We start from the raw sequence: 20,591 nt of genomic DNA, 5'->3' as shown, positions 1-20,591 counted from the left end.
GTCTCTGCACAAGAAGCATACCTCGTTCTAACTACTAGGAGGTAGTAGGACTAGACCGGGTCCATGTGGAGACACTAGAACTGCTTCAACTACACGTCTTCCTGCTCATACCGTGAGGGACCAAACACTACTAGTATGGTGACATGGACAAGCTCCAACTCGCGCCTCTGCTACTCATTCCCCTTATAGCCTACCTGCTCTACCGCCGAGTGCAAGCCAGAAGTGCAACATGGACCGCCAATCATCTCAAGGAATGACACAGAGCTAGACACACGGATATTGCAGTACCTTGGACACAGATACCATCATGGCCGCCTCCTCCTCATTCTCCTGGCGCCGCAAACTTCAATCCATCTTCCTCCCTATGCAACTCATCATCTGCGGCTCCATCTTCGTCAATGACAACTCGCTCGAAATCCTCGCCATCTCCGGCGCCTCTATGCAACCCACCCTCTCGCCCAACTACCGCGTAGACGGCACGCGCGATTACGTCTACTTCAACAAGTGGAAACCACTCCGCCACCTCCAACGCGGAGATGTCGTCTTCTTCAACGCCCCGCATAAACCCGACACGCTGAGTGTGAAACGCGTCGTGGCCCTAGCAGGAGACACGGTGTTACTCGACACGAAGCGGAGGCCGGACGATGTATTGAATGGGGCGGTAAATGAGGCGGCGAGGAAGTGGGATGTGGTGTTCCAGCGGGCAAACGGGAGGGTGGTGGTTCCTGAGGGACATGTCTGGGTGGAAGGGGATAATTGGCGCAGTTCGAATGATAGTAATGCCTATGGCCCCATTTCTCGCAGTTTGATTCTGGGCACCGCCACGTGTTTAGTGTGGCCGTTGGGGGAATTTGGGAAGCGGCCATGGGAGACGTGGACTGGAAGGAGGACAAAGGTTGTTGCTGCGAAGGATGGGATGAACATGGACACTGAGGGGGAGTGGTGGCAGTCGCATTGACATGTGTGTGCCAGCAGCTTAAGACTTAATGGAAATGCTATGCTTCCATTCAGCTATAACGTGCAGAAAAAGGCCAGAAGGGCAGGACTTGGAGAAGCATACAAGACTTGCATGTATGGTTTGTTCACATTACTGGCATCACGATGCATAGACGTCGCACGAAACCACCTTCTTCGCGAACTGCACTCATATCCGATTCTCTGTCCTTTGGCGTATTCCCCGTCACTCTCGGACTACCTCGCTCGCCTTCGAAGAACCATTCCAGGGTTGCTTAGGTTCCATCTCTCGCGTTGGTTGCTCGGCATCTGAGCGGTAGTCGGAGCATAAGTCCACGCTGGTCCCCCTTGGACTGCACCTGCAGCTATGCTCTTCTCTCTTGCCGCGATCCATCGCATACTACTCCGTTAGTGCCGGGGATGCGACCGAAACCTGCACCTATCCGTCCACTTGCATGAGCTCCTCCTGGTCCGTCTCCGACACAGCGGCTGTAGGTTCGACTGCCGCTTTCGAACGCGCCAATAGCTCGGCATTCATCGCGTCCTTCACTTCCTCCTCACCCTCCATGTGGAGTTCTTTTTTCAGCGGACTCGATCTCGGCGGCTGCCACTTCCTCTCCGGCCGTGATAACGGCTTTCCATCCCACGGCTCATCACGAGGTACAGCCGCTTGAATAGCCATCCTCGCCCGACCAAACCGCTCATACACAGCCACCGTAGGCTCTCCGCGTCTCAAGGCATCTTGTCGTGCGTGAGAACGTTCCTTGAACAACGTTTTCATGACGTCTCCCTTCAAGCATATGTCGCACATCTCTTTGGAATTGATGGCGATATCATCGTACGAGCTCCCCTGGCATTGACCCGTCTTGTTGCGGCAGCTGCTGAGTCTATGTCGGGACATGCAGCCGCATCTGTAGGTCCGGGTCTGTGATTTGCACATGTCTTTGTGAGGTTCGCCTTGGTGGTTGCGAAGCTTCTCCGTTCTTGTTTGCTGATTGAATTGCAGATGGGAGTCGAGTGGAGTAGCGTGGTTAATGTCACGATGAAAGAGAGCGTTGCAGACAACAAGTTTGGGGGGATAGGAAGAATATATGGAAAGAGGCAGTCACGAAGCTGGACCGAACCGGCTTTCCCAATTTCTCTCTACCTCGAAAAGATTTCCTCACCAAAACTTATTATTGTGTGCGTGCTACACTCGGACCCAATACGGCGAAGATGCATCCTTTCCTGCTCACAATCTCGGTAGCTAGGTAGACTTGATCGATGAAGATCAAGATTTCCTATTCGGGATGCCACAACGGCGGCGCACTTTCCCACCATCTTCACTATACGCATACGTTGCAATTGAAGAGTGGCGGCGCATCGGTAGCGGTGTAGGCTTCTGCGCCTGACAACAAGAATGAAGACCTCTCTTCCCATGGTAACAACAGTTTTTACGGCAGCAGCAGTCCGAATGCTACCTATATTCGGCTTGCGCCAACGGCTCCTGTCATGAAATGCTAAAGTCGTTCCTGCTAACCTTCCCGCTCCGGCCTGAGTACCGTATTCTTGTGCTCTGCGCTTGAACGGCATCGGATCCCGAGGAGAGGAATGAGGTAAGGAGGTATGATTTCTGGGGGGGTCTTGGCAAAGCAAAGCCACTCACACACTGTGAGATCCGCCACGCTTTATCATCGTAGCAGAGTCTGGTCAATTTTCTCTGTGAGTACGCGTTGCGCTATAGTATTCAAGATTCGACTCAACTCATTATGCAGTTATACAGTATTTGCCCCTGACCTCGATAGAATCGAAGCGAAAACCAAGCCCCGAACGAATGTCGAACCTTAGGTACTTTCTCCGTAGGACCGTGGCTCCCTTAAGGAATCATATCCACCCAAGCTCTCCGTACACAGCTCCGAACAGTGGTTTGCAAGAAAAGCTTTCCTGAGGAACATTTTGAGGTTGGTTGAAAACTTTGAGAGCTTCTGATGATGCCGCATAATCAGCGGTGAAAGTCGGTACTTTTTGTCCAGTTGTCACGAGGCAGACGGAGAGAATCACCCTGTGAATGAATCTACGCGACCGGATTCATCAACGAGAGAGGTGAAAAAAGAGACTTGATGCTCTGCAGCAAGTTACATATTGGCCAAAAGATAGGTGCCAGGTATGTATGCATTCATTTCTACACTGCATGCATGCTGGTCAGCGGCAAAAGCTACATGCTTTATCGTCCCGGACCGTCAGGTCCCATAGGTGTGACTCAAGGTTAGGTAAGATATGACCTGCGCCTCGCGAAGGAACCGCCGACTGCATCTGTAACTCGTCCACGTTCACCCGGCTCATGGTGATTCGCCAATCACAAAATGCACTAGTGCCTGACTGAGCTCTAGGTACTGTGCCTCAAAAGCACTCGCACATTTTGTTTCTCCAGCCAGCCAGACATTTCACAGTTTGCATCGCATCACATTAGTTACGACATGGCATCAACATCTGGAGAGGGTGCAAACCAGACGAATGAGGAGGAGGAGGAGAAGAACGAGAAGAACGAGAAGAAGAAGTTCCGACTCAAGGACCTCGTAGCATACTGGCCCAAACTATTTCCCCATCGACCCCGAAGAGAATGTGAGATTTGCTGCGAAAGGAAGCTGCACAAAGCGTTTTCGCACCACAAATACATCCCTTACGAATGCCGCCCTCACTTGCAGACATTTTGTCTCTCATGCATTCGATCCTCTCTGAGTGCACAACTCGATACAAAACCTGTGCTGGCCATGGGTTGTCCTCAATGCGCTGTGCCCTGGAATTGGGAATACTCGATCTTGCTGCTGGGATACAAGGACAGGAAAAAATATCGACGACTGAACTTGTTGGCGCAGGGTCGCGTTTTTGTTCCTGCGCCAAAGGATATGCCCGAGGCGGCGACTTTGGATTTTTTGTTGGACACGGGCGTCAGGCTGTGTCCGTGGTGTCAGTTTCCTTTTTGTAAAGAGGGAGGGTGCGATCATATGTCTTGTCAGTATCTACCTACCTTACCTACCTTACAACCCAGTTACTTGAGTTCTCTAGGTTGGGATCTGGTGGAGGGCTTTGCTGATTGCTGTGTTATAGGTTCCAAGTGCGCACAGGCTTTCACGTTGAGCTACGCTCCTGTATTGGGAGATGAACATGGTCGTCGCGCACGACCTCCGTTGTGTGATGTGAGGGTTCACGTCAATGGATTGGAAGATGATTGAAGTCCTTCTCCACTACATGAGAGTAGCACGTTGCGCACTTCTGGGCGCTGGGTAGGACGTAGTGGCGAACATGCAGCTGGATGGTCCAGACACAGTGACGGCAATTTGCCGAAGGAACTTTCTCGATTGGGAAACAATTCTTCCGCATGTACCTGATACATGTATTTTAGAAACATACCTACCACAATAGGGTGATATAGGTCTGGCTCCAAGCAAGGGACGAAACTGGAATGTTCAGAGCAGCCTGGCCCTGCAGCCATACAGTAACAGGAGACAGACTGAATTCAATATTGGCGGCGTTTTCGGCTCTCGGCAGCGTGTTTTGTACACGGCGTCTTGCGATTCCACCTACTCAGGTATACAACAACATAATGCGTTCATGGTCGGAGTAGTGGCGAATGTGATGAGGGCGCAGCGAATAGAGGCAGGACTACATGTGCCCATGTTCGTGTTCTACTGTATGTGCACATCGTTCTCGCAACGAGAGAGGTACATGTAAGTCTGAATTGTTGCGCCGTCGGTCTTCTGTTCGTCTTCCCACGTGGACGCATTTCGCATTCTGCCGTGACTTCTGGGAGGTCCAAGTGATCGCATTGACGTGGAGGATGTACCTCCTAGTGAGGAATGAATGTGATGATGAGTGTACTTGTCGCATGTGTGGTTGAGAAGAAGTGAGAAAGTGTCGATCCCAAAAGAGACAATGAGTGACGCAGGGCATCGCTTACTCCACCAGTCAGAAGCGTGACGAACAACGGTTGCTGAGAAGCTAAAAATCGGCTTTTCGCCACACAAAAATAATGATTTTTTCAGTGCGCGCAGAGTGGACCTGCTGTAGTCAGGCAACTCAGGCAGGCAGGTGGTAGTTGTAGCAACAGGTGGCCACATCGCAACCACGCCCGTCTGCTTACTGTGTCCCTCGCTACATGTACCCACCACCCTGTTTTCGAGTGTTCCATTTGTCGACGACCGCTTTGCTGAAACCTCCACACGGATGCTGCATCAACAATAATTTGGATTTTGAAAAGTGAGTGAGGCACAACAAGAGATTCGGTCCAGGCGAAAAAAAAGACAGAAAAGCGGATAAATTCAGGGCGGCTTCACCAATAATTCGCGGCGACGCTAGAAATCTCGGAAACTCCCGGCTGCCCCTCGATCGCACAAAAAGTCGTTTCGCTCGCTGAAATTCTGTCTCCCCCAAACCACCACCTTCTCTTTTCACCCACACATCATGTCTCAAGCGGCAAAGGAGAACGCCGGCAGCGCCCAGGTGCTCGAGCAGCTGCTCACAAAGCTCTCTGTCTCCAAGACCGCCGACGAGGCCAAAGGCGCCTCGCAGGAGATTGCCACCTTCATTAATGGCGACATCCAGGAGGCCGATGCGCCTACCAAGGCCGTCGACAGCCTCAAAAAGATGCTGAACAACAAGAAGGACGCTGGCGCCCGACAAAACGCCTGCGAAGCCATTGCCACCATCGCAAAGCACTCCGATGTCTCCGTCACAGTCGAGCCATACCTCGTGCAGCTTCTGCCAGCCGTGCTCGCCGCCGTGGGCGACAAGATGGCCGCCGTCAAGGTCGCCGCACAAGACGCCGCCATTTCCATCACCAAGGCTGTCAACGCCAACGCCGTCAAGCTCCTCATTCCACACTTTGTCAACTCGATCCGCACTGCCCAGAAGTGGCCCGAAAAGATGACCGACCTCGAGTGCATCGAGGCTCTCACCGAGAGCGCTTCCGCACAGGCTGCCTACCGTGTCCCAGACCTGATCCCCATCGTCTCTGAGGCCATGTGGGATACCAAACCAGAAGTCAAGAAGAAGGCATACAGCACAATGGAGAAAGTGTGTGCGCTCATTGTCAACAAGGATATCGAGCGCTTCATTCCAGAGCTCATCAAGTGTATCTCCAAGCCAGAGAACGTCCCCGAGACGATTCACTTGCTCGGTGCGACCACTTTCGTCACCGATGTGCACGAGCCCACCCTCGCCATCATGGTGCCTCTGCTCGAGCGTGGTCTCAAGGAGCGTGAGACTGCCATCAAGCGTAAATCCGCTGTCATTATTGACAACATGTGCAAGCTGGTCGAAGATCCCAACATTGTGGCTTCTTTCTTGCCAAAGCTGATGCCACAACTCAACCACAACAACGAGAACTTGGCTGACCCCGAGGCCCGTGAGAAGACCAAGCAGGCTCTTGACACTTTGATCCGTGTCGGTGCTGTTAAGGACGGCAAGATCCCCGAAGTCGCTCACGACTCGGATGTTGAGACTGTCCTCGCCAAGCTTAAGGACATTCTCAGCTACAAGCACAAGGATACCGTCGAGAAGTTCGCCACCATCGTGGAATACATTGCTGCCATCGGTGGCCAGCTTATTGACGAGAAGGAGGTGGAGGCAGTCAGCTGGACAACACACTTGCTCCCATATGTTAGCGCAGTTGTTGGCGACGACGCCGCCAGCATTGTCGACCAGCTTCGCAAGCGCTCTCTTCCCGGTGCTCTTGCCGAGGACGAAGTTGAGCCCGATGAGGAGGAGGGTGTCGACCTTTGCAACTGCACCTTCAACTTGGCCTACGGCGCCAAGATTCTTCTCAACCAGACGCATCTGCGCTTGAAGAAGGGACAGCGATATGGTCTCCTTGGACCCAACGGTTCCGGCAAGACCACTCTCATGCGTGCCATCAACAACGAGCAGGTTGAGGGTTTCCCCAAGCAGAGCGAAGTCAAGACTGTCTACGTTGAGCACGATTTGGACTCTGACGACACTGAGATGACCACGATCGAGTGGACGCTGAAGAAGCTCGCAGAGGCAAACATCAAGATCCCAGAGGACCAGGTCCGCAAGACTCTCGACGATTTCGGATTCGTGCCAGAGCAAGTCAACGGTGTCATCACCGCTCTTTCTGGTGGATGGAAGATGAAGCTCGCCCTTGCGCGTGCTGTCTTCTCCGAGCCTGACATTCTCCTGCTCGACGAGCCCACCAACCACTTGGACGTGAAGAACGTGAAGTGGCTCGAGGACTACCTGACATCCTCGCCATGCACATCTATTATCATCTCTCACGACAGCAAGTTCCTTGACAACGTGGTGCAGCACGTCATCCACTACGAGCGCTTCAAGCTGAAGCGTTACCGCGGCAAGCTCTCCGAGTTCGTCAAGCGCGTGCCATCGGCTAAGTCTTACTACGAGCTCGGTGCTTCCGAGATGGAGTTCAAGTTCCCCGAGCCAGGTTTCCTCGAGGGTGTCAAGACCAAGGCCAAGGCCATTGTTCGTGTCAGCAACATGAGCTTCCAATACGAGGGTACACCAAAGCCACAAATTCAGGATGTTACCTTCCAGTGCTCGCTCGGCTCCCGTATTGCCGTCATTGGTCCCAACGGTGCTGGAAAGTCCACTTTGGTCAACGTCCTCACGGGTGAACTTATCCCAACCAAGGGTGATGTCTACCAACACGAGAACATCCGTATCGCCTACATCAAGCAGCACGCTTTCGCACACATCGATCACCACCTCGACAAGACGCCATCGGAGTACATTCAATGGCGTTTCCAGACTGGTGAGGATCGCGAGACCATGGACCGTGCCAACAAGATCGTCACCGAAGACGACGAGAAGGCCATGGACCGCATCTACCGGATTGAGGGCTCGCAACGTCGCGTCATTGGTGTTCACTCGCGAAGAAAGTTCAAGAACTCGTACGAGTACGAGTGTTCTTTCGCTCTTGGTGACAACATCGGCATGAAGAACGAGAAGTGGACACCGATGATGACAGCTGACAACGCATGGATTCCACGTAACGAGCTCATCCAGTCTCACCAGAAGATGGTGGCTGATGTCGATCAAAAGGAGGCGCTTGCCAGTGGTCAGTTCCGCCCTCTTGTCCGCAAGGAGATTGAGGCCCACTGCACCAACTTTGGCCTTGACGCTGAGCTTGTCTCTCACTCGCGTATGCGTGGTCTGTCTGGTGGTCAGCGTGTCAAGGTCGTCCTTGCCGCTTGCTCGTGGCAGCGTCCTCACTTGATCGTCCTCGACGAGCCTACCAACTACCTCGACCGTGACTCTCTTGGTGCTCTCTCCAAGGCCATCAAGTCGTTCGAGGGTGGTGTCATCATCATTACTCACTCTGCTGAGTTCACCAAGGATCTCACTGAGGAAGTCTGGGCTGTCATGGACGGACGTATGACTCCATCTGGTCACAACTGGGTGCAAGGTCAGGGTGCCGGACCTCGTCTGACTCAGGGTGACGACGAGGAGGAGAAGTTCGATGCTATGGGCAACAAGATTGAGAACACCAAGAAGGCGAAGAAGCTCACTGCTTCGGAACTGCGCAAGAAGAAGAAGGACCGTATGGCTCGCCGCAAGAAGGGTGAGGAGGTATTCAGCGACGAGGACGACTTCTAGATGTCGTCAGCGACTTTGGTGTGTTTGGCCAGCGACACGATGCATGGAGGTACGGCGTTTTGGGAACCTGTGGAAGGTTATGTGTGCTTTCAGTACGATGCAAAAGCGACGAGATTCCCTACGAGTTTAGATGACTAGAGCGGTAGATCTCTCCGAGAATGATGAGTTCAAAGCATCTCGCTTCTTCTTCCTCTTCCCCTTTCTCTTTCTCTACCTCTTCCTCTTCTTCTTCCTCTTCCTCTTCGTCTTCCTCTTCCTCTTCGTCTTCCTCTCCCTCTTCTCCCGCCTTCTTCTCCTTCCTCATTGCTCGGTATCATTACATCTCTGACCATTCTCGCCGCGTCACGAATTTGACCTAATTGGCAGCGATGTCAGGTAGCTACAGCATGGCCCCGTGAGTGGTCGGTAGCGAAGGCTGCTGAGCAACAACAATAATAGGCAGCCATTCAGCCACAGCGGTCAATCAAAGGTGTGTGCTACGCTACTACGGAGGTACTGTCAGCTGAGCCCAGCTGAATTGTCATATTAAAAGGAGACCTCAGGAACTGTGGAGTGGAATGGGTCTCGAAAACACGCGCCATGGTTGGACCGGATTCAGCCGCCCGGCAGTACCGCCCGTCCTCTCGTCTATGGTCTATTCTAGTTGGAGATGCTCAGCCCAGCTCAGCCATGTTACTCACTCACTTTACTCACTCACTCACCGGATCCTTCCTTCGTGCAGAAATGCTCGATGCAGCGCGACTTGAAAACAATGCTCTTCTTGCACGTGGTCGAACGTGCTCACCGATATTGCATCGCGCAACGAAAGGAAGGCCGCCCGCTTCTCGCTCTGAGTCTGAGCCGCCTTCAGCCCATGCACGTACTAGACTCATCTTCGTGACCCATGGCCATATGCCTGCAACTGACATATCATATCCATGGGGCCGCATCCTCCTCATCGTAAATGATTATATCCTTCTATTGTTAAGCAACTGCACGACCATTCTTCCACATACTGAAGTTGTTCACATTCTCAACTAAGTTATCTCCTTTCTCACTGCACAACTACTACACCAGGCCAGTAGGTTCGGGGACGACACCAGGTCTCATCATAGCTTCGATCAACGGCCAGTACGCCGAAGCACATCCTTGTCTTCAGGTATTGTTCTTACACGGCTTATTCGCGGACGGATAGTTCACCATGGTCGACGGAACCACCTTCCGCCCCACCGAGCAGTTGGCAAACAGCCAGGTCAGGCTTCCCAAGAAGCTCATTGTGTGCTGTGATGGAACCTGGATGGACGCCGACAATGGCTACTCAGGGGGCAAGCTCCAGAATCCGTCGAATGTGACGAGGATCGCACGAGCGATTATGTTCGAAGATGATGCTAAGCATCCTCAAATTGTCTACTACCAAAGCGGTATCGGTACTGGTCTCGGTCTCTACGATCAGGTTCTTGGAGGAGGGACCGGTATTGGACTGTCAGAACATATACGGGAAGCATACAGCTTTCTAGGCAGTAAGTCAAAGGGACGGGAAGAAGCCATGGAGTAGCCTCCGTGTCTGAAGGAGCTCTTGAGTTTGAAGACAGGCATGGTTGAGATGGCTCGCTCGCATTCCCATATCTTCTTGCTAATCCTGTGCATCTTACCTGTTAGTGAACTATTCTCCCGATGACCATCTGTGTGGACCAGATTCCATATTTCTCATAGGTTTCTCGCGTGGTGCTTTCACAGCGAGAAGTCTGGGTGGCTTCATTGCTGCAGTCGGCGTTCTCACACGAAAGGTGACCACGAAAGCGAACAAGTTTCCTCCACGATCATGACACTGACTGTTTGTAGGCGATGCCATATTTCTACGAATGCTTTTCCGATTGGGAGAACGTCGGTGTAGCAGGCTACAAGCCACGATTCCTGGACGCATACTGTCGAGCCAATCCAGATGAGAGGTTAGATGCAAGACTAAGCCAACCAGATCCAGCAATAGCGCATTCCAGGGATGTCGGCGCCATCGATGAGTACATGAGGCAGTACAAAAATCATTTGTTGTCCCTAGGCTTAACACAGGAAGCTCAGATCAAATGTATCGGTGTGTGGGATACTGTCGGCGCCCTCGGTATCCCTGTGAACCCAGTCTTCCAGGGCTTTCTGCCTGCCTTTATCAAGGAGTATAGCTGGTACGATACGCGGCTCAGCAACGCCGTTGAGAATGCCTTTCACGCCCTGGCTTTGGATGAACGACGCTTTCCTTTCTCGCCTGCAATATGGGAGCGTGACGACACAGGAACAACTAATCTGAAGCAAGTCTGGTTTCCTGGAGCGCACTCCAACGTGGGAGGGTCATACGATGACTACGGGATGGCAAATATCACGCTTGCCTGGATGATGGACCAACTGAGTGGCAATACACGAGATCCCAACAAGGCATTCGATCCACTCGACTGGATCAGGTTTGATGATGACTTTATCAACTTGTGTTTCCGACAGTCGAGCAACTATTACGCCAGTAACTCCGGACTCGACGACTACAACGGTTGGGCAATGGGAAAAGTCTATGATAGCAACACGTTTCCCCAGTCCCTAGCAGGCGCCAAAGTCCGAACACCCGGCCGTTATCAAAAGACAGACTACCTCACAGGCAAGAACACGGGAGTCCCATTGAGTGTGACAAACGAATACATCCATTCCTCTGTACGAGCACGCATGGACCTCGCAGGCCGAGGCGTCGAGCCTCAAGCCTGGCACCAAAAAATCTTCTCCTTCATCTGGCGCCTCATCACGTTCCAAAAAGCACCCCATTTATATCAACCGCAATGCGCACCTCGCTGGAAAGGTTTTCTCGCTCAAGCTGGCCCTTTGTATTCATGGAAGCTCATCGATGGACACCCTTCACACGACATCCCCAACATGACCATCGACATGAGCCCCGGCGGCCTTCGCGAGGCGCATTGGAAATTTGAAGGCAATGGAAAATGCACGACGGATATTTTCAAGGAAGATGTTTTTGCTGAAGGAGGTTATGAGGAGAGATTGTTGTTGCATGATCAAGAGGTGGCGAGTATTCTCTCGAGTAATAGGTATAAGAGACCGAGGAAGGAGTGGCGTTGGTCGAAGACGTTTTGATCTCTTCTCTTTGTACTCATGCGTTCTTTGATTGGCTTGGCTTGGTGTCTCGACGATTACTGAGGTGCGCATGTCTGTTGACATTTTGTGGGGGAAAGAAGGAAGGAAGGGAAGGAAAAGAAGCAGAAACAGTACTCTAATCACCAGTACATCTGCTCACAAGTAAGGTACATGTAAGGTATGCAAACAGTCTTGTCTGGTACATACCTACCTAGTTAGAGATAGCAAACAAAAGAGACCCAAGAGACTGTATATAATAAAATAGTTTGACTGATACCTAGGTACCTTAGGTATGCTTGTAAGAATAATCTCAAAAAAAAAGAAAAGAAAAAAACAAACAAACAAACAAACAAACAAGGAGTCTGCCTCATTCCCTCCCCCTCCAAGTCCCCATCTATCCATCCTGACCCAAGATTCCTAATCCCTCAAGTCCGATTTAGTCATTCAGTCAGTCAGCCGGCTATATACATTACCTTACCTGGTAGGTACATATTACTCAGGTACCAAACACCTACCCTACCCTACCTTACCTTATGTACATAAGGTACATATATACTTGAATCGGAGGGTGTGAGATTTTATGTTTTCTATTGTTTCGTAGTTGAATGTTATTTCTCTCTTTCAATTAAGTGACTTGAGTAAGGATTTTACTTGGGTTGATTGATTGGATTGGATTTGTTGCATTGATTGCATTGATCAGGTTTTGTGTTTTGAGCTATATATGGAGATGTCAATTATCGATAGAGGGAAGGGGGGAGGGAGGCTAGTCTATCCAATTGAATGGTCCCAGGTTGTTCGCCTTAGTTAGTAGTAGCTGAGATGAAAGGCCACAAAAATCGAACAATGTACTCTCACTCTCTCTCTCGTTGGGAAAGGTAGGTAGACACTCTCTCATTTAGAGGTAAACATTAGTAGTAGGAATATACCACTCATCATACAAAAAAATAATACACAAAACAACGCCAGAACGACCTCGGTCACACATCATCGAGGTATAGGTATCAATCATCAACAAATAAAATCCGTCCGTCCCTGCGTCCTTTGACATCTGCACTCAACCAAAAACATACACATAGGTCATCGTAGCTGTAACTTCGGAGCATGATAGGCGCCGACTTGCTTTAGCAGTGTAGTCAACTTCATCACTTTCCAAGAATACTGATGCAGATCCACCCGCAGTCCGAGCACAGCACTTCGTGTCCAAATCGAATCATTATCGGTCGTGCGGGCGAGTTCCAAGAATGCTACGAGCCATTTGGCCATTGCGACGAGGTTCGCCAGCAAGGTCAATATCCCTCTTCGGTAGCCTTTGCATTGTGCAGGGCCCGAATGTTCCATGTAGCGAAGTAGATTGTCTAGTGTAGATATTCCGCCTTGAAATTGCTCGCGGACATCGTCGAATACTGCTGTGCCATGGAGACCTAATGGTGCTGAATCGTCTGATTTGGGCGAAGGAAATGCAGAGTCGCGTTTGTGGGACCAGTCGGTGTCGGTGGGTGATGTGTCGTATGGTACTAGGGTCTCGTCGTCGCTCCCCGTGCTATCTGGTGATGCTGATATTATGTGTGGTCTCATGCCAGAGCGTGGTGTGGGTAGTCTGATTGGCATTACGTCGTATCGTTTCTTCGTTGGAGGTGTGGGAGGTAGCTTCTTCAGAAGAGTGTCGAAACGTGCTGTCGGGACTGCGCATGCAATGTGAGCATCTCGTGTATACAGATAGGTGCCATTTCAGATCGTGGTGACTGCGATTTCCACAGCGCAACAGAGACATACATTTATCGCCCGCCATATTATTGAATGCTGCTTCCACTAACATGTTGTCTTTGATATGCCACAACCAGGAGTGTAGAGACGTGCAGGAACACGATGAGGAGGAGGACAGAAACCACACAAGTCTGTCTGCTGGCGTATGAAGTCATATCAGTGGTGCTGCTTCTCGCAGAGATACTCCCTATTCTGTGGCGGAGGCGAGATTATTGGCAGCCACAATATCTGCCGGTTCGTTCAAGTGCAGCTCGATCGGCGGTAGTATATGGGCGGGAGCAGAGGCTTGACACGAGCGTTGGTAGCAGCCCTATAACTTGCGCAATAGAGGGGAGCCAAGGTGATTTAGAAGTTTCAACGCTCCCGCGCGTGAGCAAACAGAGCCAACAGGCAGTCGCTGTCGGGCTTCCCGGTGCTAGCACCTAATGCCCATTAAGCATATAGGACCAGAGGGCTTGACTCGATCGTTCGAGCGCTCCATCGCAAATTTGCAGAAGAAAGCGCCGGATACTTTGGTGAATCTTGTTATACCGTATGCACTATTGTCGGCCACCCGTGGGCCGGGCCTGGACTGTTTGCATGTAATGTAGTAGTCATGGCCAAGCGGGAGTCTGTCGCCTGATGAACGATTGCTTTTGCGGTGCACTGCAGCGGATCGCTTTCATCGTAGTGAAGTAGAGCCCACCTGTCAGTGTCTGCAGCCCCGGACTGCGTGAGAATCGGTGAAATGGGTGAGCAGCGTCTCTTCAACTCGCTGGACTCAGCCGAAATGGCGTCAGTGGCCTCATCATAGTGCATAGAGACGTGCTTCAACTTTGATCATTGTTCAGGGACGCCATGTTTGACAGTTAGTTGTCGTGTTTCAGGATGAAAAGGAGAGAGCGAGAGAGAGAGAGGGAGAGAGAAAGTCAAGAAAAGACGAAACCCTAGCCGAATGCCAAGAGCCCAGAATGGAAGACACATGCAGCTGTTTCCGTTCGTCTCATTAGAACTAGTCATACAAGGTTACTATAGAGCCATAATATTATACAGAGCCGCTTTTGCTATGCTATAACGCTATGACTTCGTTCCCACCGAATGCCCGCCGCTTCCCATGAGGAGTGGACTTTTTGCTCGCAGATTTTTGCCCTGCCAAATGAACACCAGTGGGATAAAGCCCAACAAAAATCCAATAAATCCAAGTAATGAGCTGGCCCATTGGAACCCCAGATTGGTATACATGCTGGCCTGTGCCAAAGGCAAAGCAGCAGCGACAGACTGTTCTACTGCCACCACTGCGGCTATTGCAGAGCCAGTATACCCAGATGCTGCATACAGATCTACAACGTAATCTGCAATGACACAAACAACAATCTGTATGCCAAAGCCCACCATGGCCAACCCGATAGCTGGTGCATACCAGGGGAGGAACGGGTAAGAGGTCCAGGCGTACACAAACATGCCGGCTGTGATTCCTAGAAAAGATCCAAAGACGCTAATGTATAATCTGGCTTCAGGTATGGGCTCGCCAGGATGCTCCCGGTTTCGCTTTGCAGACTTGAAGTAGAGATGGCTGCCATACCGAGTGACAGGCCACGCGAGGATCTCGCCAATTACAATCGCAGCTTGCACATATGCGCACTGATATGACGTCCAACCGTACAGCTCTCTGAAAACTTGTTCTGTGGACTGCGTGAACGCGAAGACGAGTCCGAACGCGAATGCACTCCAGACTGCGCAGGCAAGCAGGACGGGCTGAGTACCGAGCAGGTACAGAGGCCTCGTCACTGACTCAAGTAATCGTCGTCGGATTGGAAGTGCATCTCGTTGTTGTGCAGTGAACACCGGCTTCCCCGTCTCTTTCCGAATGCGCTTTGCCTCATAGCCGAGGAGAATGTGTCCACGGGTTTCGGGCAACAAAAACTGGTACAGTGGCCCCATTGCGCCGTATACTATCAACTGAATGTAGAAGATCCAGCGCCAGTCTCCGATGTACTGCATGACCGGTGCAAACAACACAGGACCAGAGGTATTGCCAGCCACATAAAGCAGGATGTACAGTCCGACTGGAGAGCTGGTGTATTCGGCCGTCGCCCAGAGATCTGGGATCATACTTACGATGGTGTTGGCCAAGACGGCCACACAACCACCGCCAATGAACCGTGTAACGACCAGCGTGGCGAAGTTCTGGGCCAATGCCTGTGCTATCACCATGGCGAAGAACAGGACGTAGAAGAGCATGTACGGGCGTCTCACACCAAAGTCCTCCAGCAAGGGAAGGAATAGCGCGAAGACCGCTCCGCCGATGCTCCAGCTGAACACCGTCCAATAGGTGTTTGTGAAGTCAGGTGTATCCAGCACATTGAAATCGGCACTGATTTCACGTGCGGCAATAGTATGGGCAGTACTGTTGAGCGTTAGAGCGAAGGTACCGAGGAGAGGCAGAGTCGCCGTCGCCCATTTCTTCCTGCCACTCCAGTTGTAAGGGTTGCGTGGATCATTGGGACCGTCCCAGTCCAGAGTCTCGTATGTGGGTGTAGTGTGACTAGATTCGATCTCCGATGGTGTCGACGAACACAGCGAGGATTCCGAATAATTCAGCCACTTGTGGCGATGGTTGGGGTCGATGTCCTGGTCTTGGTCCATATTGAAAAGAAACACACGCGCAACAAACAATGCAAAGCAAAGACGAAGAGGGGGATCAGAGTGTTCTCAACAAAAAGGGAGCAATGCAGAGGAGGGCCGGAAAGCGTACACTGTACCATACTTCTTGTACTGAATGGAGTGCTCCATCGGATTACCTACCTACTAGCTACTACTAGCAAACTGCAGAGCACACAGGCCAAGAGCCGACGGCGAGCAGCAGAAAACTAGAGAGGAGTCAAACCATGTGTGCATGTGCTAGTACAGATTACCTAAATCACCATTGTACGCATCATTCCTCCCTCCGCCCATAATAAGCGTCTCCGCGACGGATCGTTTTCTGGTGGTCAGAAGACAGTGCCGTCGGTCTCTGTTCCCTGCACCAGCTGCAGGTGCTTGCAGACGGGACGGCGGCGCACTGCATTGTGTTTTCGACATAAGCGCGGCAAGCGACTCGGCGGAGTGTAGTCGCGACGTTGTGGAGAGGGAGAGAGAGAGAGAAGAGTCGTCACCAGCAGGCCAGGTTGGTATTGGCGCTGAGTGGGTTCCGCCGTCCGGCGGCAACCTCCCTGCAGCCAAGAAGAGCCTACAAGTCATGCACGTATTGATTGGACAACCTGAGGCTCCGGTGAGATCTAGGAGGTACCTTTTCTTGGAAGTCCATGTTAAGATAGTTGGTTCAACTTGGTTGTTGTTCTTGACCCATTCACAGAAATCTTTTCAAGGGACTACGGTAAAACTCAGGTAATCATTATACGTGCGCACGATATTACAGCAAGGGGCAGCAGCAGCGGCGGCGGCAGCAACAGTATTTTCAGGCGACACAATGGGAGGCAACTACGATCAAGCGCGCAAGGACATCTATGAGGCTCACAATGAGGATCCAACCAAGATCACCACTCCCGAGGGCAATGAGGTGGCGTATGAATCGCACTACTCCGAGAAGATGGAGAAATTCTTGCAAAAGCGCTCGCCGCAGGCTTCTGACGTCTTGAAGCTGGCGATATGTGGCCAGCACTTCCGGCGATGGGAGGTGCCTCGATCGCAGTTCCCCATGACTAAGATTGGCTATCACTCGTGGAGGACGCACCTGAAAAAGCGGCAGGCCAAGCTCGTAGGGGAGATTCTGGAGAAGAACGGGTACTTGGAGGACGATGTGAAGAGATGCATTGCGTTGATCGAGAAGGAAGGCTTGAAACAGGGCGAGCCGGAGGTGCAAGTGCTCGAGGACGTGGCATGCCTAGTGTTTCTGGATGACCAATTTGACGAGTTCAAGGAGAAGCACGATGAGCAGAAGATCATCACGATCCTGAAGAAGACATGGATCAAGATGTCTGATGAGGGTCACGATTTGGCTCTCGAAATCCCCATGACGGACGAGTGCAAAGCTCTCGTCGGCAAGGCACTGAATGCATGAGATATGAGGCTGAGGCCGAGGCGGAGGCTTTTCATGACTCGCATTGTGGATGGTGTGCCGTGTGCTCATGCAATCAAGCGAAACTCAGAGCAAACTGTGTCACTTCTCATCGCCAGATCATCACACAATAGCCTCGGGCGTCGTGCTCGCCACGCCAGAAGAGATTTTATGGCGTGAAGTCAAAGGCGCAAGGTTCCCCATATGAGAGGTACAAACGTCCAACAGCTATACCACATTGTTCCCTGTGTGCTATGCCTGTCGCGAGACCAGTAGCTTCCTAGCCTTATGTGACTGCAAATTGGACCCGCGGGAATGCATCGCGGAGATCGAAGATTGCCCGCGTTTTCTGCATTCCAACCACAATGCACATGATTGGCCGATGACTGCAGTCTGCATGATGTCCAGACCGAACAGCAGATCGGCCTCGTAACCGGACGACAGACCAGCCCTCTGAAGGCTGTGACAACCAGGTTGGTCGCTAACTAGGCCGCTCCGGCCTCGGCATGCAACTAGACGAGCCACCAATGTACGACGGCCCGCGGCTGTATGAACCGCGATGTGCAAAGCATGGAATTTTCAAGCTCGAACAATATAAACCCACATATTATGGACCACTGACGTCCAAATTAATGCCAGCAGCTCCACGAACACTCGTCCAGCTTGAACCGTCTTGGGATTCATCGAAGCCGCGCTCGCCGCGCTGGACGCGATAACCGCAATACTGGATAGGCACTGTGTTCCGAATGTGCAGCTCCGTGAGTTGCTCTTTGCCTGCTCTGCTCACGGGATTCGGCATGCAACCTCCTAGACGAGAGGCTCTCCTCCTCACCAATCACGAGCAGGGCGACGCTACACTACTCAATGTTGTCCTTGCGCATGATAGGGCGCACACCCGCTCCCACGTAACAGCCGTTAGCAGCAAGCAGGTAGCCACGAACCAGATCGGTGTCTTTGTGCTGAGGAGGCAGAGTCGTGGGATATCAACACTCTATCATCCGTCACTCGTGCATCGGGGAGCATTGCTTCCTGCATTTATTAATCTCCGACCTATACTACTGCTCTACGACATTGTGTTCCCAGATGGAGCACTTCGCGATCGGAGCTTACTCGCAAGGTGGTCTTCTTCCAGAGCGTTGTGCTATCATCTTGCTGCGGTCACAGACATCAAAATCGAACATGGAGGACGAGATCTTACGATGCATCGATGCTCCAGCGCTGGCATTTGATTCATGTGCCTGATGCTGCCTTCAAGAGATGATGAGGCCTTGGTGTTGATGCGCACGGCCAAATGATCATCTGCATATTCGCCAGTCTCTACTGCAAATATCCGGCCGGCTGGCTAGATGGCTTCGTCATATTCGAGCACTTGCACGGCAACTTCAGTCCCGTGTGACACGAGGGCCATGAGGGGTAACAATTGCGTGCGCCCGAGCACGGCAATGTCGCGTAGCCGCACCGTGCAATATTCAGCACGACAAGCGCTGTATCCACCTTCTCGTGGGAAGAGCGTCAAATCCTTTCGCCATGCGGGGCCCGGCAGGCCGCATATCCTTATCTGCTGGCCTGCTCTTCATACCAGTCGCAGTGAGGAACGTTGCAGCAATGAATGCTAGGCGCTAATGTCTTGCTAGATCGAGTTCTTCGCATATGGCGACGCATCACAATCCACACCAACTCCGGCATGCCGTATGCGAAGACCGGGTTGCCGAGAAAACATTTTGTGCCATTGAGAGCTTATTTGGGAAGGTTACACCGTGTCCATCGTGATCGAGCACGCCACGTTGTACCTTGTGAAGGTTGTGTTTGTTTCCCTCGTCCCGCTGTTGCCGACTGGAACATTTTGTGATACTACTCGCTGGAGGGCTCAGTTCTTCTGTGAGCAAGCTCTGTAACTCGATATTTTGATATCATGCTGCATGTCTGTAGAAGAAAGGAGCGATGGCTGGCTACCTTACCTAAGGGGTACTTTGGGGCCAGTTTTTCTTCCTGTCGTTTCTCCACACTGCCCATGCCAGGCAAGAGTTCCACTGCAGGAAAGCACGTGTTTGGTCCTTCCTCAAGCGATTCGATCCCGGGGAAGGGACATGAATTGATATAGTGCCTGCCTTTTAGTGATTGCCGCATTTTCCGTATAATTGTACTATCGTAGCTCCCGAGAATCAATGTACGTATCCGCCTTGATCACAACCGGTGAGAAAGGGGGGCGCTAGTTCTAATTTATGTAGGTGAGCGCCAAAATCAAATACCTCAGAGGAAAAAATACCAGTTCATTTCTCACGGGAAACTATCTCCGCTAGGTACATACTCAATGCGGCTTCCTCGGCTTCTTATCAGCCAAGATGGTTGCGAACATGGCCATAGCCTGCATATTCACCTCCGCCGGAACTGGCTGATCCGGCTTCGCCAACTTGCTCAACAGTTTAAAGTAATTAATGTAGAAGCTCGGCGTTGTGGTAAACAAGATTTTTGCCTCGTCGTCGTTGGGGTTGCTGAATGTATGTGGTGCTCGAATCGGCACGACCACGTAATCGCCCGTTTTGGCGTCGATGATTTTCTTGTCGCTGCCTTCTTCGGACGTATCGGGGACGTGGAAACGGACACTTCCTTGTGTGATGTAGAAGGTCTCGTCGTGCATCTCGTGCCAGTGCGGTGGTGGACCTGGTGTCTTGGGTGGCATGGTCAGCTCTGCTACACCAATTCTGTTATCTATCAGTGGTTTTCAAACATGTTAGCGAAAAAATCTGCTCTGGTCAGGAACGCTTTGAGCTGCAAGTTACCCGTGTGGGAGCCATCCTCCAGAACGCGACAGGTTATCGGACCAAGCTTGAAGGTCTCTCCTCCTTTTGCTTCGATGAAATTGATGTCCACGTCTGGAACGCCCACGAGGCCGGCCATTCTGCCCAGCTTTCCGAGATCTCTGTCGTTACTGATTGACGTAGACGAAGCCCGTCTGAACAGCTCCTTGTTCCCCAGCTATCGGCGGCCAGCTCTCTTGTGGAACTTTGGTGGGGCCGGTCAATGAATGACTGCTCCGTTTGCCACGCTTTCTCCGCTGCACATTAGAGAGCCTGCTGATTATTCCACACGTCTTGCGATGAAAGTTCCCAGGATATTTATATTG

The 20,591-nt window shown here is 51.7% G+C and overlaps 10 protein-coding genes across 10 annotated transcripts; 5 read left to right on the top strand and 5 right to left on the bottom strand.

The window, feature by feature from the left end:
* Positions 1–120: 120 nt before the first annotated feature.
* On the top strand, positions 121–2,479 carry SEPMUDRAFT_147614 (LexA/Signal peptidase). The gene has a single exon (XM_016904415.1). It carries the CDS (start codon positions 308–310, stop codon positions 956–958), a length of 651 nt encoding a protein of 216 aa, XP_016763962.1. The 5' UTR covers positions 121–307; the 3' UTR covers positions 959–2,479.
* SEPMUDRAFT_106039 (uncharacterized protein) lies at positions 1,394–1,894 on the bottom strand (the record flags this gene model as incomplete). Its single annotated transcript, XM_016900606.1, has 1 exon — positions 1,394–1,894. The coding sequence occupies one exon, from the start codon at positions 1,892–1,894 to the stop codon at positions 1,394–1,396; it is 501 nt and encodes a 166-aa protein (XP_016763963.1).
* Positions 2,480–2,570: 91 nt separating the features above from the next.
* Positions 2,571–4,462, top strand: SEPMUDRAFT_147613 (uncharacterized protein). Its single transcript, XM_016904414.1, has 4 exons — positions 2,571–2,655; positions 2,709–3,097; positions 3,324–3,945; positions 4,042–4,462. Exons 3-4 carry the CDS (start codon positions 3,411–3,413, stop codon positions 4,164–4,166), a joined length of 660 nt encoding a protein of 219 aa, XP_016763961.1. The 5' UTR covers positions 2,571–2,655; positions 2,709–3,097; positions 3,324–3,410; the 3' UTR covers positions 4,167–4,462.
* A 910-nt stretch (positions 4,463–5,372) lies between these two features.
* Positions 5,373–8,745, top strand: SEPMUDRAFT_147611 (elongation factor 3). Its single transcript, XM_016904413.1, has one exon. It carries the CDS (start codon positions 5,395–5,397, stop codon positions 8,563–8,565), a length of 3,171 nt encoding a protein of 1,056 aa, XP_016763960.1. The 5' UTR covers positions 5,373–5,394; the 3' UTR covers positions 8,566–8,745.
* Positions 8,746–9,745: 1,000 nt separating this feature from the next.
* On the top strand, positions 9,746–11,667 carry SEPMUDRAFT_161935 (uncharacterized protein; the record flags this gene model as incomplete). Its single annotated transcript, XM_016907969.1, has 3 exons — positions 9,746–10,064; positions 10,204–10,331; positions 10,387–11,667. 3 exons carry the CDS (start codon positions 9,746–9,748, stop codon positions 11,665–11,667), a joined length of 1,728 nt encoding a protein of 575 aa, XP_016763959.1.
* A 959-nt stretch (positions 11,668–12,626) lies between these two features.
* On the bottom strand, positions 12,627–13,922 carry SEPMUDRAFT_131443 (uncharacterized protein). Its single transcript, XM_016902423.1, has 2 exons — positions 13,441–13,922; positions 12,627–13,349 (listed from the first exon to the last, which is right to left on the bottom strand). Exons 1-2 carry the CDS (start codon positions 13,481–13,483, stop codon positions 12,745–12,747), a joined length of 648 nt encoding a protein of 215 aa, XP_016763958.1. The 5' UTR covers positions 13,484–13,922; the 3' UTR covers positions 12,627–12,744.
* A 484-nt stretch (positions 13,923–14,406) lies between these two features.
* Positions 14,407–16,078, bottom strand: SEPMUDRAFT_147610 (MFS multidrug transporter). The gene has a single exon (XM_016904412.1). The coding sequence runs from the start codon at positions 16,054–16,056 to the stop codon at positions 14,488–14,490; it is 1,569 nt and encodes a 522-aa protein (XP_016763957.1). The 5' UTR covers positions 16,057–16,078; the 3' UTR covers positions 14,407–14,487.
* Positions 16,079–16,770: 692 nt separating this feature from the next.
* Positions 16,771–17,984, top strand: SEPMUDRAFT_147609 (uncharacterized protein). Its single transcript, XM_016904411.1, has one exon. It carries the CDS (start codon positions 16,880–16,882, stop codon positions 17,468–17,470), a length of 591 nt encoding a protein of 196 aa, XP_016763956.1. The 5' UTR covers positions 16,771–16,879; the 3' UTR covers positions 17,471–17,984.
* A 90-nt stretch (positions 17,985–18,074) lies between these two features.
* SEPMUDRAFT_131440 (uncharacterized protein) lies at positions 18,075–19,139 on the bottom strand (the record flags this gene model as incomplete). Its single annotated transcript, XM_016902422.1, has 4 exons — positions 18,867–19,139; positions 18,666–18,809; positions 18,329–18,426; positions 18,075–18,246 (listed from the first exon to the last, which is right to left on the bottom strand). Exons 1-4 carry the CDS (start codon positions 18,873–18,875, stop codon positions 18,075–18,077), a joined length of 423 nt encoding a protein of 140 aa, XP_016763955.1. The 5' UTR covers positions 18,876–19,139.
* A 556-nt stretch (positions 19,140–19,695) lies between these two features.
* Positions 19,696–20,551, bottom strand: SEPMUDRAFT_147608 (RmlC-like cupin). Its single transcript, XM_016904410.1, has 2 exons — positions 20,248–20,551; positions 19,696–20,176 (listed from the first exon to the last, which is right to left on the bottom strand). Exons 1-2 carry the CDS (start codon positions 20,363–20,365, stop codon positions 19,776–19,778), a joined length of 519 nt encoding a protein of 172 aa, XP_016763954.1. The 5' UTR covers positions 20,366–20,551; the 3' UTR covers positions 19,696–19,775.
* Positions 20,552–20,591: the final 40 nt, after the last annotated feature.

This window comes from Sphaerulina musiva (genome assembly GCF_000320565.1).
Source record: "Sphaerulina musiva SO2202 unplaced genomic scaffold SEPMUscaffold_2, whole genome shotgun sequence".
Lineage (NCBI taxonomy): Eukaryota > Fungi > Ascomycota > Dothideomycetes > Mycosphaerellales > Mycosphaerellaceae > Sphaerulina > Sphaerulina musiva.
This window is presented reverse-complemented; position numbering and strand designations above follow the sequence as displayed.

Bases quoted from the DNA above. Each gene is read 5' to 3' on its own strand.
- SEPMUDRAFT_147610 (XM_016904412.1), bottom strand. From the start codon at position 16,056: ATGGACCAAGACCAGGACATCGACCCCAACCATCGCCACAAGTGGCTG.
- SEPMUDRAFT_147609 (XM_016904411.1), top strand. From the start codon at position 16,880: ATGGGAGGCAACTACGATCAAGCGCGCAAGGACATCTATGAGGCTCAC.
- SEPMUDRAFT_131443 (XM_016902423.1), bottom strand. From the start codon at position 13,483: ATGTTAGTGGAAGCAGCATTCAATAATATGGCGGGCGATAAAT. The intron at 13,350-13,440 runs GTATGTCTCTGT...TTGCATGCGCAG, and splicing joins TAATATGGCGGGCGATAAAT to TCCCGACAGCACGTTTCGAC.
- SEPMUDRAFT_147614 (XM_016904415.1), top strand. From the start codon at position 308: ATGGCCGCCTCCTCCTCATTCTCCTGGCGCCGCAAACTTCAATCCATC.
- SEPMUDRAFT_147611 (XM_016904413.1), top strand. From the start codon at position 5,395: ATGTCTCAAGCGGCAAAGGAGAACGCCGGCAGCGCCCAGGTGCTCGAG.
- SEPMUDRAFT_147613 (XM_016904414.1), top strand. From the start codon at position 3,411: ATGGCATCAACATCTGGAGAGGGTGCAAACCAGACGAATGAGGAGGAG. The intron at 3,946-4,041 runs GTCAGTATCTAC...GCTGTGTTATAG, and splicing joins AGGGTGCGATCATATGTCTT to GTTCCAAGTGCGCACAGGCT.
- SEPMUDRAFT_147608 (XM_016904410.1), bottom strand. From the start codon at position 20,365: ATGGCCGGCCTCGTGGGCGTTCCAGACGTGGACATCAATTTCATCGAA. The intron at 20,177-20,247 runs GTAACTTGCAGC...AACCACTGATAG, and splicing joins GGAGGATGGCTCCCACACGG to ATAACAGAATTGGTGTAGCA.